At 41.3% G+C, this 15,287-nt stretch overlaps 1 protein-coding gene across 3 annotated transcripts in view; it reads right to left on the reverse strand.

The window, feature by feature from the left end:
• The window catches only part of LOC143027125 (uncharacterized), a 35,975-nt gene that overhangs the window by 6,279 nt on the left and 14,409 nt on the right, over positions 1 to 15,287 (reverse strand). For all 3 annotated transcript variants that reach the window (XM_076188158.1, XM_076188156.1, XM_076188157.1), the window contains 5 exons: positions 13,451 to 13,561; positions 12,007 to 12,172; positions 11,489 to 11,633; positions 10,087 to 11,211; positions 9,760 to 9,963 (listed from right to left, as the gene is read on the reverse strand). In XM_076188158.1, the coding sequence (XP_076044273.1) occupies positions 9,760 to 9,963; positions 10,087 to 11,211; positions 11,489 to 11,633; positions 12,007 to 12,172; positions 13,451 to 13,561 (1,751 nt within the window). The remainder of the gene's footprint in view (positions 1 to 9,759; positions 9,964 to 10,086; positions 11,212 to 11,488; positions 11,634 to 12,006; positions 12,173 to 13,450; positions 13,562 to 15,287) is intronic.

Here is a 15,287-nt window from a genome sequence, read left to right on the forward strand (position 1 = left end):
CACATGGAAAGAATGAGTAAAGAAAGATTTGCAAAAGAGGTATGGAAGGAAGAGGTGGAGGGAGTGAACATGGGGGGGCAACAAAGGATGAAATGGATGAATGGGGTAAAAGGGGCAGTGGGAAAAAGGGTGATGTCTGTTGAGGAAGGAAGGGAAAAACTGAAGATAGAGGTGAGTGGAGAATGGTAGTGTATGGATGATGATGTGATGCATGGGAGGGAGAGGATGAAGGATGGGGGGGGGTATGCATGAATGATATTTTGATGCAGCCCAAAGGGATTTCTCTCCATCTCTTTTTCTGCATGAGGGGATGGAGAGGGGGGGGGGTCGCTGATTAAATGAAGCAGTATTGCTGTGTCTTGCTGCATTACTTCTGACCCAGGGCAGTGGGCGAGATGCAGGGATTACCCATCATCCAGGAGGAGCAAAGAAAAGGAGGAAGGAGTGGACTATGTGGGGATGAAATGGGTGGGAGTGGATTTATGCCTTTGACTTTGGCCATCTCCCTTGTAAAGGACAAAAAACTGTTGGTAAATGTACATACGTACATGAAGTTGACCCATTATCCACGAGAGAAATGCAATATTCTGCTTCAGTGAAAATGACCTGTCATCCAGGAGGAGCCAAGAAAAGAGGGATGGTGGGGTGGTGAATGGAAGTGGAGTATGTGGGGACGAAATGGGTGGGAGTGGTTTTATGCCTTTGACTTTGGCTACCTCCCTTATAAGGGGGGAAAAAGCCCTTGGTATATGTTTGTGAAGTTGTTTGACATTGTAGGTGTGGTTGATACAGTGTTGTATACATTGGACATTATAGTGGGATGTGCAGTACTGTGTGGGGAGAGAGAGGGAGGCATAAATATGTGGTATAGCCTTTTAGGTGTGGGGGAGATGCCTAGTTGTGTTTATTGAGAGGTAATAATCTGTTGGCATTTTTGGGATGGGAAATTTGCTTGTGTGGTGTATCTGATGTATTCCAATATGTCTTTATAATTCCTTCTGGAAAGCGGTCTCCTTTTTTAGGGTGAAAAAGTTGTATGTGTTAGGGTGGATAGGTTTGTGGTGGACAGGAGGTGGGAGGATGTATAGGAGACCACGTGACTAGCATATTCCAGTCTAAGACAAATCAGGTTTTTTGTTCACCATTTTCATCCCCCCCCCAAGATAAGGGAGAAGGAAGTGGAGTGTGATAGGGATGGATTGGGTGGGAGTGGTTTTTATGCCTTTGTTTTTAGGCTACCTCCCTTGTAAGGGGGAAAAAGCTTTTGGTATATGTATGTATTTTCATCACATCTATAGCCATGTAGTGGAAAGCTACCATTATGTTCTTCAATGGATTATATGTCTTCCCAGTGATTCTTTTGATGTGTGTTTCTCATGACAACTATTCATAAGCATCACTTCCAAGTCTCTTTCATCCTTTGCTTTCATAATCATATCATTAAAAATTCTATGGAACAGTGATGGTTTATTCTTATGTTCATTTCCAACATCTTGCATTTCTTCACAATGAAATTAATTTCCCCCTCTTAGTTCCACTCATATCTCCCTATCCTTTGGTAACAACCTACCATAATCTGTTCCTAATCCTTCTCATGATCTTTGCATCACCAAATAATGTGTATGTTTAAGACAGATTGAACATTTTTAGAAGCTCTGCCAAGGGATTCAAACCCATCATCCTGGAGGTGCCAAGATAAGAGGGTGTAGGGGAGTGGAGTGTGATGGGGATGGAAAGGGTGAGAGTGGTTTTTATGCTTTTGTTCAAATCCCTTGGCAGAGCTTCTAAAAATGTTCAATTTGTCTTAAAAATACGCAACTTGTCAGAGGTCTCGCCTAATACAGGGATTGGATGAAAATGAGACTACATTTTCTGCAGTTACATGATGTGTGATCAGGGACTTGTACAGTTCTTTTGAACCATCGCACGTAGCTCAGTCACTAGTGTCTTGACTTTGTGATTATGCATGCACAGGTTAGGGTTCGAATCCCTTTGCAAAGCTTCTAAAAATGTTCAATCACCAAATAAGTTGGCATAACTGGTTGAATTATCCATCATTTTAATAATCTATACAAAGAACATCACTGGTATTAACAATGACCTCTGTGGGACTCCACTAGTGACTTCTCTCTATCCAGACAATTTGTCTTTCACAACTTGTTCTTCAGAAAGTTTCACCTATTCCAACAAATTCTTTTAAGACTTCCATAATTTTTTCTAGATCCAAGCGAATAAAAATCCATTCAAACAACCCTTTCTTGCACCATACTGAATACATACATATACCAAAGGATTTTTCCCTCTTACAAGGGAGGTAGCCAAAAAACAAAGGCATATAAACCATTCCCACCCATTCCATCCCTAATACACTCCACTCACCTCCACCCTCTACCCTCCCTCTTATCTTGGCACCTCCTGGATGACAGGTCATCCCTCCATCTTGTCCACTGCCCTGGGTCAGAAGTAGTGTAGCAAGACATACCACATCCACAGCAAGGCCACTTCATAAAATCAGCGACCACCCCCTCTCCATCCCTTCATGCAGAAAAGGAGAAGACGGGAAGAAATCCCTTCGGGCTGCGTCAAGTTTTTTTCACGCATACTACCTCACCACCTATTCCACCTCATGCATCACAACATCATCCATATACAACCATTCTCCATTCACCCGTCTTCTGTCCTCTCCCATCCTTCCTCAACAGACATTCCCCTCTTCCCCAAAGCCCCTTTCACCCCATCCATCCATCTCATCCTAGGTTGCCCCCTCATGTTCACTCCCTCTACATCTGCCTTCCATACCTCTTTTACTAGTCTTTCTTCACTCATTCTTTCCATGTGTCCAAACCATCCCAATACTCTTTCATCCACCCTACCTCCCGACTCCCTTACCACCACTGTTCTCCTCCTCACCTCCTCATTTCTCACTCTATCTAGTCTAGTAACCCCCATCATACTTCTCAGACACCTCATCTCAAACACATTCAAACTCATTCTCTCTTCCTCTCTTATGTTCCATGTTTCTGCCCCATACAGTGCTGTTGGCACAATCACTCCTTCATACAATCTCCTCTTAGCATCCATTCCCAAATGTCTATTCCTCATTACACTTTTTAATCCACCAAGGCATTTACTCGCTTCTCTTAATCTACATTCTTCTCCACCTCCACTCCACCCTTTCTTGCCACATTCACACCCGAGTATCTAAAACTATCCACTTCCTTCAGTCGCTCTTCCTTAATGCTCACTTCCAGTCTGCTGCCACTTTCACCCCTTGTACATCTCATCACCTTACTTTTACCCACATTCATCTTCAACTTTTTTCTTTTAAACATTTTCCCAAACTCTGTCACCAACTTCCTCAATACCTCCTCTGATCCTGCTACAAGCGCAGTGTCGTCCTCAAACAACAGCTGGTTCACCTCCCACTTTACTCCATTTTCTTTAACCATCTCCAATCCCTGACCCACCACCCCATCCATGTATAAGTTGAACAGCCAGGGTGACATAACACATCCCTGACAAAGTCCCACCTTTACCTCGAACCACTCACTCTCTCCATTTCTAATCCTGACACATGCTCTATTACTCTCATAAAAACTCTTGACAGCTCCTAGAAGCTTTCCTCCTATCCCATATATCTGCAAGACCTCCCACGGTGTCTTCCTGTCTACCCTGTCATAAGCCTTTTCCAGATCCATAAAAGCCAAAAAAACATCCTTACCTTTTCCTATAGCTTTCTCACATATCTGTCTTACCACAAAAATCTGATCTACACAACCTCTACCTGTCCTAAATCCATACTGTTCTTCACCAATTACTCCCTCTGTTCCTCTCTTAATCCTCTCAATCAAGACCCTCCCATAAGCCTTCCCAACTATACTTAACAAGCTAATCCCTCTGAAACTACTACACTCACACTTGTCCCCTTTTCCCTTGTAAAGTGGAACTATACAGGCACTCCTCCAGTCCTCTGGTATTCTACCCTCTCTCCAGCAAACATTAAATAACCTCACCAGCCAGTCCACCATCACTGTACCTTCAATAAAAATTTAGCAAACTGAAAACACATGATCTCCCTTTCCACCAGGATTTTTGTATTTTATCAGTTGTATTTACCTAGCTGTATTATATGGGAAGGGAGCTATGCTCGTCGTGACCCATCTTTGTATCTTTCAGCATCTAATTTGTTCTTGAATTCTTGTATGGTTTTTGCAATACTATTGTGTCATCCAATTTGTTCCAGACATCCACCGCTCGTGTGGGAAACTTTTTTTTTTTCAGATCTCTTCTATAACTATATGTTTTGAGTTTCTTTTCATGTCCTCTTGTTTTTCCAACTCTAATACAAACTCTACTACTTACACAGCCTTTTCCTACTCCATGTATCTGCAACACATCCCACAATGCCTTACTGTTGACCTTGTCATATGCCTTCTCCAGATCCACTAAAGCCCAAAGACATCATAACCTTTGGCCAAAAGAATTTAGACATATCTGCCTTACTACAAAAAGTTTATCCATGCATCCTCATCCTTTCCTAAATGCACAGTGTTCTTCCCCAATTATTCCCTGTTCCCCGCCTAATCGTTTCAACTAATACCTTACCATATGCCTTATGAACTACACCCAACAGACCAATCCCTCAAGCTATTACATTCATATTTGTACTCTTTTCTTTTGTAAAGCAGAACTATACAAGTGCTCCTCCAGTCCTCTGGTACATTTATATCCCTTAGGGACACAAACAACCTCACCAATCCACTATAACTGTTCCTTCATTGGACACTCCATGTGAAACCCATCTAACCCAAGCACCTTACCAGCTTTCGTTACTTTTAATGCTCTTTGTACCTCATCTTTTCCTATCATCCTATGATTTTCTCCCATCACAGTCCTTTCCTTAGCAACATTCATTGTCACAATCAATCAATCAACCTCTTTCACATTTGACTAATCCCTGAAATATTCTACCCATTTTTCCCTTACTGTCTTTACCTCCTGTTAACATCCATCTATACACCTCCCTTACCAAGGAGGTAGCCAAATTCAAAAGGCATATACCCACTCCCACCCATTCCACTCCCATCCACCACCCTTTCCTCCCTGAATCTGGGACAAACAACAGGTATCTGCATGTGGTAGGCCTGCAAGATGGACAGAGAAGCTGCCCATTTTCGAAACTCATGTCAACTCCTCACCTCGCCTTGAGGGACTGACATTCTTTGGTCTTTGGACTGAGCCCAGGATCTCTCTCTATGAACTTCAATTGTATTTCTACAGTTTTTCATACTTGGAGAGGTGACAATCAATAACTGCTCCCACATTAACTACTTCAGTACAACTCAAATTCTCACGTGCAGTATCAGCTGCCATACGTAATTTGCAGCACACTACTCACATTATAAAATATGAAGTCATTGCTATATTATTTGTTCTCTTTTACTCTGAGTAATAATTAACACAGAAAATGTGATCAAACCAGTTCACAGAATCCGGGGATAACTCATGTACAACTAAAAATATATATCATATATATATATATTCAAGATGCAAATGCTGGCATCCTCTTGTACTCACTTGAGCCCAGGGAATTTTTTTTTTTTTTTTTTTTTCCCAGAGCCATTTTTTTCTTTTTTTTTTCACCAGAGCCACTTTTTTAATTACCAGAGCCATTTTTGATACTTCCAGAGCCATGTTTTTGCAGGTTCGTTTTCCTTCAAACTATTGGAGGGCTAACTCATTACTCATGTGCGTATAGTAGATTCATGCTTTACTGGTTTTCGTTTTCCTTGGCCCTTGCCCGTAGAGTTTGAATTAGGCTTTGCTGGTCCAGAAGCGGTTCCTGCCGTCAAAACACTCTCCCTTGATTCTGAAAAGACTGAATCTGAGGGCAAACCATCTTCACTCGCTTCACTAGAAATCGCTCCATGATGTACGATCATCGAAAGTTTGGCATGGACGTGACATTCGAACATAGACCTAGCTACCGTAAACCTAAGCTAGCTAACGAATAATTTTTTATTTTTGTATTTTTTATTCTCCCTCCAAAGATCCATATTTATGAACTAAATATATAATTATCAAATGTTCATATTTATACTTAAATTTATTTACTTTCAATTACTAACCAAACATTTTATTCTATTTTGTTTTCTCATAAATATGTGAACGTGGTTATAAATGGGATTTCCAAGTTTCCCTCCTAGGCCTTGAGCGAGTTTGCATATGTACAGTGTACATATGCATGCGATGATGTGGTACTGGGTATGGTGCATTGTACATGTAGTCAGCGCGTTGATTGGGCAGCTAGCTGCATGCAACCAATGAACTTCCCTGCATCCAGGTACCATGCAATTCACAACTAGCGACATTATGTAGCACGATAGTCATGTAGAGTCTAGTCAATATGTACTAGTATACGCGCGTATGCAGCTGATACGAAGCTGGGCTAGGTAAGCCATTGAACTCTAGCAGCTATACCGCGTACACATATGTACGTACATCAACAAATTAAAGTTGAGTGATGCATTGCGTTTATGATATCGGTTGATAATGCAATGATTGATCATGGTCAAGTTGTGTTTGCTCTGATCCTTTCATCAATGGTGATGGGATTCAGGGATTGCCAAATGATGGATAATGCATAAAAAACGTTGAATCTTGCCGCAGAAGTGATTTTTTTTGTGGGGGATCACTCCCGCTATTGGATTTGCGAGAGCGACATTGGAACTTTCCTGAGCAAAATCGCACATTGCTCCCATGTATTTTTTTCGCTGCTTGTGCCTCATGATGCCTTAGTAGGCATCATCGTACCGAAGTGGTTAATACAATACACATGACAGTCCAGAGTTTCTTCAGAGATGTGTAAGAGGTTCTGAGGACTTGCTAGTCACTGTGTGGGGCTGCCGGTTTTCCATTTAGTGAAGCTCTAGGCAACAATTGATTGACATTCTTGTACCTCTCATATGCTTCCTTAGTTTTCATATGCAACTAATTTTCATGAGCTCATTTCTCTTCTACCACCACATTAACCTCTTCACCCCACCATTCACTGCCTCTCCTATTCCATCCCATCCTCCTCATTCCACATAACCATTTTTATGCACTTTATCACTTCCTGCTTCAAAAGTACCCATTTTTCTTCTGCTCCTGTTTCCCTATTATCCCTCACCACTGTCCACAGTATCTCCTGATATTCTTTCACTTTATCCTTCTCATTTAATTTGCTTATCCTCAACACATATCTGCCTCCCTTTACCTACTTCATTTTTCCTCCACTCTCAATTTCCCTTCTACCAAAAAATTATCGGACAATCCTTTGCACTCTCATCTGAAAACATTAACATCCAAAACTCTTCCAATCCTCCTTTTGGGTTCCACTACACAGTCCATTAATCCTCTCTCAACCACCCTCCCTTCCACCATCCTGTTCCATATATCCTTATGTCTGTCTTTCTTCTTAAACAGTGTTTTTCTAGGATCAACTTCCATTCTAAACACATATCCACTTGAGTTCCTATCTGACACCCCAATCCTCACTGCTATTCCATCTATTGTCTTTCTCCTACACTAGCATTGAGATCCCCAACACCACTAAATAAACATTCCTCACAAAACTCTCTATGCACTCAAGAAGCCTCTTCTTTTCACTTTTCTTACTCCCAGAACCATATGCACTCACAAAAATCCATATCCCTCATCCCAATTTTATTTGGCCCTACATTATCCTTAGACAATTCCCTCCACTCCACCATGCACTTTCTGTCTCATCACTTACATCCACTCCACCATGCATTTTTCTTATCACTTACCAGCAGTCACTCCTTCCCCACCTCACCCATTCATCACTCCAAAACTCACACTCACCCTTCCCCTTCAACTTAGTTCTACCAAATGCTAACACATTATTTTTCCTTCTCACTGCCAATCTCTTCCCATTTACTCACATCTGTGTCAAAATCACACACAGAAAATGACCAAGTTACTGGGGTTCTGATTTGAGTTCTCTTCCCAGACCCTTATGCCTTGACTTTTCATTGGAGGAGTATACAGAGTAGAGGATCCTTAATCCCATCACTACATCCCATTTAGTTACCTTTTTACAACACACATGAGAAACACACACATACATACATACATATGTATACCAAGGCTTTTTCCCCCTTACAAGGGAGGTAGCCAAAAAGAAGGCATAAAACCATTCCCACCCATTCCATCCCTAAATACACTCCACCCTCACTCTTATCTTAGCACCTCCTGGATGACAGGTCATCCCTGCACCTTGTCCACTGCCCTGGGTCAGAGGCAGTGTCGCAAGACACAGCACATCCACAGCAAGGCCACTTCAGTAAACCGGTGACCCCCCCCCCTCTCCATCCCCCCATGCAGAAAAGGAGAAGACGGGGAGAAATCCCTTTGGGATGCATCAATTTTTTCTCACACATACTACCTCACCCCCCATCCCCCCCACCCATTCCACCTCATGCATCACATCATCCATATACAACCATTCTCCATTCACCCCTGTCTTCTGTCCTCTCCCATCCTTCCTCAACAGACATTCCCCTCTTCCCAAAGCCCCCTTCACCCCATCCATCCATCTCATCCTAGGACGCCCCCTCATGTTCACTCCCTCCACATCTGCCTTCCATACCTCTTTTACTAGTCTTTCTTCACTCATTCTTTCCATGTGTCTAAACCATCCTAATACTCTTTCATCAACCCTATCTCCCAACTCTCTTACCACCCCTGTTCTCCTCCTTACCTCCTCATTTCTCACTCTATCTAGCCTAGTAACCCCCATCATACTTCTCAAACACCTCATCAAACATATACCAAAGGTTTTTCCCCCTTACAAGGGAGATAGCCAAGTCAAAAGGCATAATTCCACTCTCATCCATTTCATCCCCAACCACTCCACTCTCATTCACCACCCCTCCCTCCCTCTCTCTTTTCTTGGCTCCTCTTGGATGACAGATCATCCCTGCATCTTGCCCATTGCCCTGGGTCAGGAACAATACAGCAAGACACAGCACATCCACAGCAAGGCTGCTTCATTTAATTGGCGACCCCCTCTCTCCATCCCTTCATGCAGAAAAAGAGAAGACAAGGAGAAAACCCTTCGGGCTGCATCAAAAGATCATTCACACAACCACTTCCTGAACCGCCCCCATCCCCCACCCACTCCCTTCCATGCATCATAGCATCATCCATATATAACCATTCTCCACTGACCCCTATTTTCTGTCTTCTCCCTTCTTTCAATAGGACATCCCCACTCTTTCTCAACACCCCTTTTAACACAGCCTTCCATCTAATGCTCATTCCATCCACCTGTCTTCCACACTTCTTTTATTAATCTTTCTTCACTCATTCTTTCCATGTGTCCAAACCATCCCAATACTCTTTCGTCAACCCTATCTCCCAACTCCTTTTCCTGTGAGACACTGTGTCACTGTGAGAAACACCAAGGCAGATTAATTATTTTTTGCATCCTGCCAAGGAGAATCAAGAAAAGAAAGTCATAGAAGTGGTAAAATACAGGTTCAAGGGAATAATGTAAACGAGGAGCAACAGCTGTACAAAAATATCATCATTCCTTTCCAAGAATTTTTTTTTAACTCTAACATTGACAAACAATGTATGGCTCTGATCTGTAGGGGCACCTCAAAACCGTCTCTGAAGTATTAGCTTCAAATTATTATGCACTCAGTACTCTAGTGCAGGGAGAAAGAAATTAATCAATGACTATTTGAATACCTTTTCTGATACTATCAAGGGAGTATCTTGCAGAAGAGATGGATGAGGGATGAGAATACTTCCAGTTTCCAAGAGACATGATGTATTTTCCACAGGGGACGAAGCAGTAAATCCTGTGCTTATAGGTAAAGATGGTGAAGCAGTGCCAAGCATAAGTGCAAGAGGCACATTACCTCCCCCTACAGATGACGAATCTGTCATAACCTGAAAAAGATGAAGATGTATGATTCCCTGTTGTGCCAAGTCATTTCTGAACATCATGATCAAATGTGTTGCATTTATGACACTAAAATATTCACTGTGCATAAAATGGCTTCATTTAAATACCTGAGCAATTTGCTGAGAAGATGAACAGCTTGACAACCCTCCAGTACTAGGACTGACAAGACCCGTTGTTACGTAGATTCGGTCCTCCTCTGCACATGCTCTTGGACTTGTCATTCCTGTGGGAGCACCTCCAGATGTTCCCATCACACCTGAGGTTATTCCATTTGTACCAGATGTAAAGGAAGGAGCCAAGTTGGTATGCACAGTAGTAAACCCAGGGTGAACTAGTCCTGTTTGCACAGTAATGATTTCTGGTTGTACTGCTGGTGAAGTGGTGAGTGGTGTACCAGCCATGGCTACAGTTGGGGACGTACTACTTGTAGTTGCTGTACTAAGGGATGTACCAACTGTAGCTGCAGAAAGGGGAGTACCAATAGGAGATGCAGTGAGAGTGCCGATAGCTGAAGCGGCCTGGGTAGTAGTACAACTGACAGAAGCAGATATAGGAGCCACAGTTATTCCACATGGATTAGCAGTATTGTGAACCACTGTAATGGGTTGATACAGTGAGACAGACACAGCCCTATTTGATGAAGATGGTGAAGTGTTGGTAACTGGGGAGGGATATGAGGTTGAAATAACACAAGAAGTGGTGCAACATGTCGGTGACACTGAGGCAATACAATCTACAGGTGAAGATGACATGTTTTCAGCTGTGGTGGATGTTACAACAAAGGAATTGGGAAGTGAAAAGACTGTATCAGCAACTGTGGATGAAAAAGGAATGGTGGATGATGCAGAAGAAAGCTCTTTTGAATTAATCATTTGATCTGGTGAGGCTGAACACATTATTGAAGAATCTAGGGTAAGAGTTGATGAATTGGTGAATGCTGTATCTGAGTTAGGATGAATGGCTACAGGGTTACTGGCAGCCATTTCATTGGTCAGTAGAGAACCCTGGACATTTGTAGATGAGTGTGGTACAATGGAAAAGGATGGCAACAACTGAGAATCGGTACTTGAACTCGTCAAGTCAGTTGAAGTCTTTGCTCCACTGGAGAATTCTTTGTTATTCACAGTCTTATTTCCATTGTGATGAACACGGATGTGAGCCATCATATTGTCTTTACGAGAAAACTGGCGACCACACACTTTACATATCACATCCTTTGCACCTGTGTGAATCTGTAACCATATATATGAATTTTAAGAAACTGCCAAATGTAAGGTACAGTAATTAACAAATGTACAGTAATTAACATTTCAAAGATATATCATCAAGCCAAACAATATACAAATGATTCATAAAATCATCTAAATTTGTTAAGTATGGACATGAACATCTACCACTACAAAAATGGTATTTCCAAGTCTAAAAGGTAACATCCCTTAACATAAACGAATGCTATGAAAAGCATGAGAGAAAATAAACCACACGGACAACTACATATTTCAAATTTACCTTGGAATGGCGTGCTAAGTCTTTGGGGGAGAGAAACGACTTGCCACAAAGTGTGCATGTATATTTTGTTGACTTTGCTTCTGTGTGCACTATTTTGATGTGACTTTTCAAAATGGCTTTGGTTTTGAAAGACTTGTTGCATTTCCTGATAATGAAGGCCAAATACAAGAATGAGAAATTTAAAATAAGTAACCTTAAATAGAGCACAAATCCATAAACAATGTTTTCAGTACAATATAAAACAATACATATTTCACATACTGATTATAAGAAAAAATACAAATCCTATATGCAATGTTGATGCAAAATTTATTTTGTTTTAGTTTTGACAGACCTAATGCATCAAAGAATGAACAAAAATCTTCAACTAAAGAGTCCAAAAGCAAGAGATGATTATCCCCATCATTTTACAATATGACCCAATTCCTTATCCACTCAAAAATTTTACGAAGCAGATGAGAACATCATTTCAGGCTGTTATTCCTGAAACCATTCACCGCTTCCTTTGCGTGACTTACATGCATTTGCTTGGCTGAGAAGTAGTGTGAACCTGTGAGATATGCTGGCTTAGGTACGCCTTGGCCTTAAAGAGGGCACCACACTGTGGACACATGAACTGTTTTTGATCAGTATGCACTATGGCAGTGTGGCGGTCCCGGACTTGTTCCTGCTTGAAGGCTTTCCCTGAAGAAAATAACTTCAATATATAAGTTAAATTAAATAAATACATGCATCAATAAATATAAATTTAAGAGGAATATTGGTACTATTCAATTTATTTTTTTTTTTATGGCTTTAATGCATTAACCCACAGTGGCGGCTCCTAACTCAGTGAGGGGGAGTAATTTAACCAACAAGTCTCTTTCCTCCTTGCAAAGGTTGGCTGCATAAAAACAATCCCTGACTCATAAGAGAAAAATATAGGAAGGGGAATCTCCAATCCCCTCAATCCATCCCATCTAGTCATTCTTTAAGATCTGCTGACTATTTATAGAATCATGAAAGGAATGATAAAATGGGATGATGGAAAAACAAGAGGACACGAAAAGAAACTCAAAAAGGATAACTATAGAAGAGATCTGAAAAAAAAAAAAAAAAATAGCTTCACACATAGAGTACATACCTGGAATAATTTAGATAAAGAAACAGTGTGTGCAAACACTATTCAAGATTTTAAGAAAAAACTTGATGCTGAAAGATACAATGATGGGTCACCACGAGCATAGCTTCCTTCCCATATAATACAACTAGATAAATACAACTAGGTAAATACATATGAACACAGAGACAAAACTCAACCAATGCAATCCTCCCACTGAAGCATATTTGACTGATTTGATTTAACATCATGAACTCCACCCTATCAAGAGGGTAGAACAGTGCTCCTTACAGAGGACTTTGTAGTGCGGAATTTAATGAACCATGTCTTTGGTACAACTTGCAAGTAACAACACTGTAGCCCCACTCATTCAGTGAGCATCCTTCATTGGAACATAAGAAAAGAAAGTGTGGATTTTTAGGGGTGGAGAAGGTTTGTACCTGTCCTGTAGAACTATTGATTACTGCTCACAACAAGAGTCAATTAACAATAAAAATGGAAAGGGGAGGAAAGAAATTAACTTTTATCACCCAGGAATTTCTCTTATCCACTGTGCTTTATGTCACTTAAAATTGTTTGTCCCCCCTACTTTTCCTTCTCCCATTCACTGTTTATGTCCTTCCCTAACAAGGAATGCAACAGAAATAAATAAAACATCTTGACCGTAGCAAGAACAAAAAAGAAATATAACACCTAGTGTGAAAAAGAGGTATCCAAAACAATCCCTTTAATACTAATAAAGTGCTATGGAGATGAATAGAAATAGCATGAAAATATCAAGAATAAAAGTAAAAGTGGTACTCTGTATGGAGAAGAATATACTATGGTATCCAGATTAAAAATTAAATTTTGTTTCTACATACCACAGATGGTGCATGAGAATGGTCTGGCCTCACTGTGGGATACTTTATGAGCATCAAGAGCTGCCCTGCTGGACATGGGTTTTTCACATTTTCTACACTCAAGGGAGCCACCTGCAAGCCAAAAAAAATTTTTTTTTCATAGAGAAATGCAAAATAAGTACAGTAACTGATATCTCAATAAAAAAAAAAATGGATTCTTGCTTTCTCTGATTTGGATTTACAATCATGATGATTCAAACAATACATCTACCTATATAACAAAAGGCTTCTTCTTCCTTACAAGGGAGGTAGCCAGCCAAGGCATGCACCCACCCTCATCCATCAATCATTTCTCTTTTATTTTAGCTCTTTGTGGATGAAGGGTCATCCCTGTCTCATGCCCACTGCCCAGGGCAGAAACAATGCAACAAGACACAGCACATCCACAGAAGCGCCAGCCACATCATTTACACAGCAACCCTCCCTCCTCACCCCTTCATGCAGAAAGAGAGAAGACAAGTAGAAATCCCTTCTAGCCACATAAAATTATTTTCCATTCACAACCACTTTCTTGCCTTCCCCCTTCCATGCACAACAGACAATCCCCTTTTACTTAAAGCCCCTTTCACCCCATCCATCCATCTCATTTTCTGTCTACCCCTCAGGTTCACTCCATCCACCTCTGCTGTCCACACTCATTTTGGATGGCAGAATAATCTCCCTGCTATCTGTCAACAACCCTCACTTCCATCTTGCAGTGTAACCCTAAGTAGTTAATATTCAGAATTTCTCTCAATCAACATTTCACTTAAGGGGTGGTGAATAGGAGTGAAGTATGTGGAGATGAAATGGGTGGGAGCGGATTTATGCCTTTGACTTTGGCTACCTCCCTTGTAAGGGGGAAAAAAGCCATTGGTAAATGTATACATGTATTATTACCTTTTCCAGTTTTTATTATTATTAACATTTCCAATTATCATTATTATTAATATTTCCATTTCCTGACAATGGAATGGGTGGTTGTGGGTATGTGCCTTTGACTTGGCTAGCTCCCTTATAAAGGGGAAAAAGCTCTTGGCATATACATGATCAACACATTAATGTTAATAATAATAATAATACCATAATTTTTTAAATGAGGAGAGAAGGAGAGTGAGAGCGGAAAAGAAGATGGCAGATAGGGCTGATGAAAGATCAATTGTTGGGATGGTTTGGACATATGGAAAAAATAAGTGAAGAAAGATTAGGAAAAGAGGTGTAGAAGGCAGAGGTGGATGGAGTGAACCTGAGGGGTTGACCAAGTATGAGATGGATGAATGGGGTGAAAGGGGCTTTGAGTAAGAGGGGAATGCCCATTGAGCAAGAAAGGGAGAAGGCAGGGGATAGGGTTGAGTGGAGAAAGGCTGTGTATGGATGATACTCTGATACAGCAAGAAGGGATGCCCACCCCCACCCATCTTCTCTCTTTTCTATATTGAGCAAGGAAAGGAGGGAGTGGGGGATGGGGGGAGTGGAAAGTGGTTGTCTGTGGAAGATATTTCAATGCAGCCCAAAGAGATTTCTCCGTTTTCTCTCTTTTCTGCGTACGGGGACGAAGAAGGGGGGGGGGGTGAGTCACCAATTAAGTAAAGCATCCTCGCTGTGGATGACCCGTGTCTAGCTGCATTGCTCCACAAGGAACTAAGATGAGAGGGAAACAAGGGTGGTAGATGGGAATGTAATGAGCTTTTTCCCCCTTATAAGAGAGGTAGCCAAAGTCAAAGGCACGTGCTTACTCCCACCCATTCCACTCCCATCCTCCACCCTTTCCATCCTTTCATCTTAGCTCCTCATGGATGACAGGTCATCCCTGTATCCC

This window comes from Oratosquilla oratoria, chromosome 7 (assembly GCF_046742065.1).
Source record: "Oratosquilla oratoria isolate Oo_2021 chromosome 7, ASM4674206v1, whole genome shotgun sequence".
Classification (NCBI taxonomy): Eukaryota; Metazoa; Arthropoda; class Malacostraca; order Stomatopoda; family Squillidae; genus Oratosquilla; species Oratosquilla oratoria.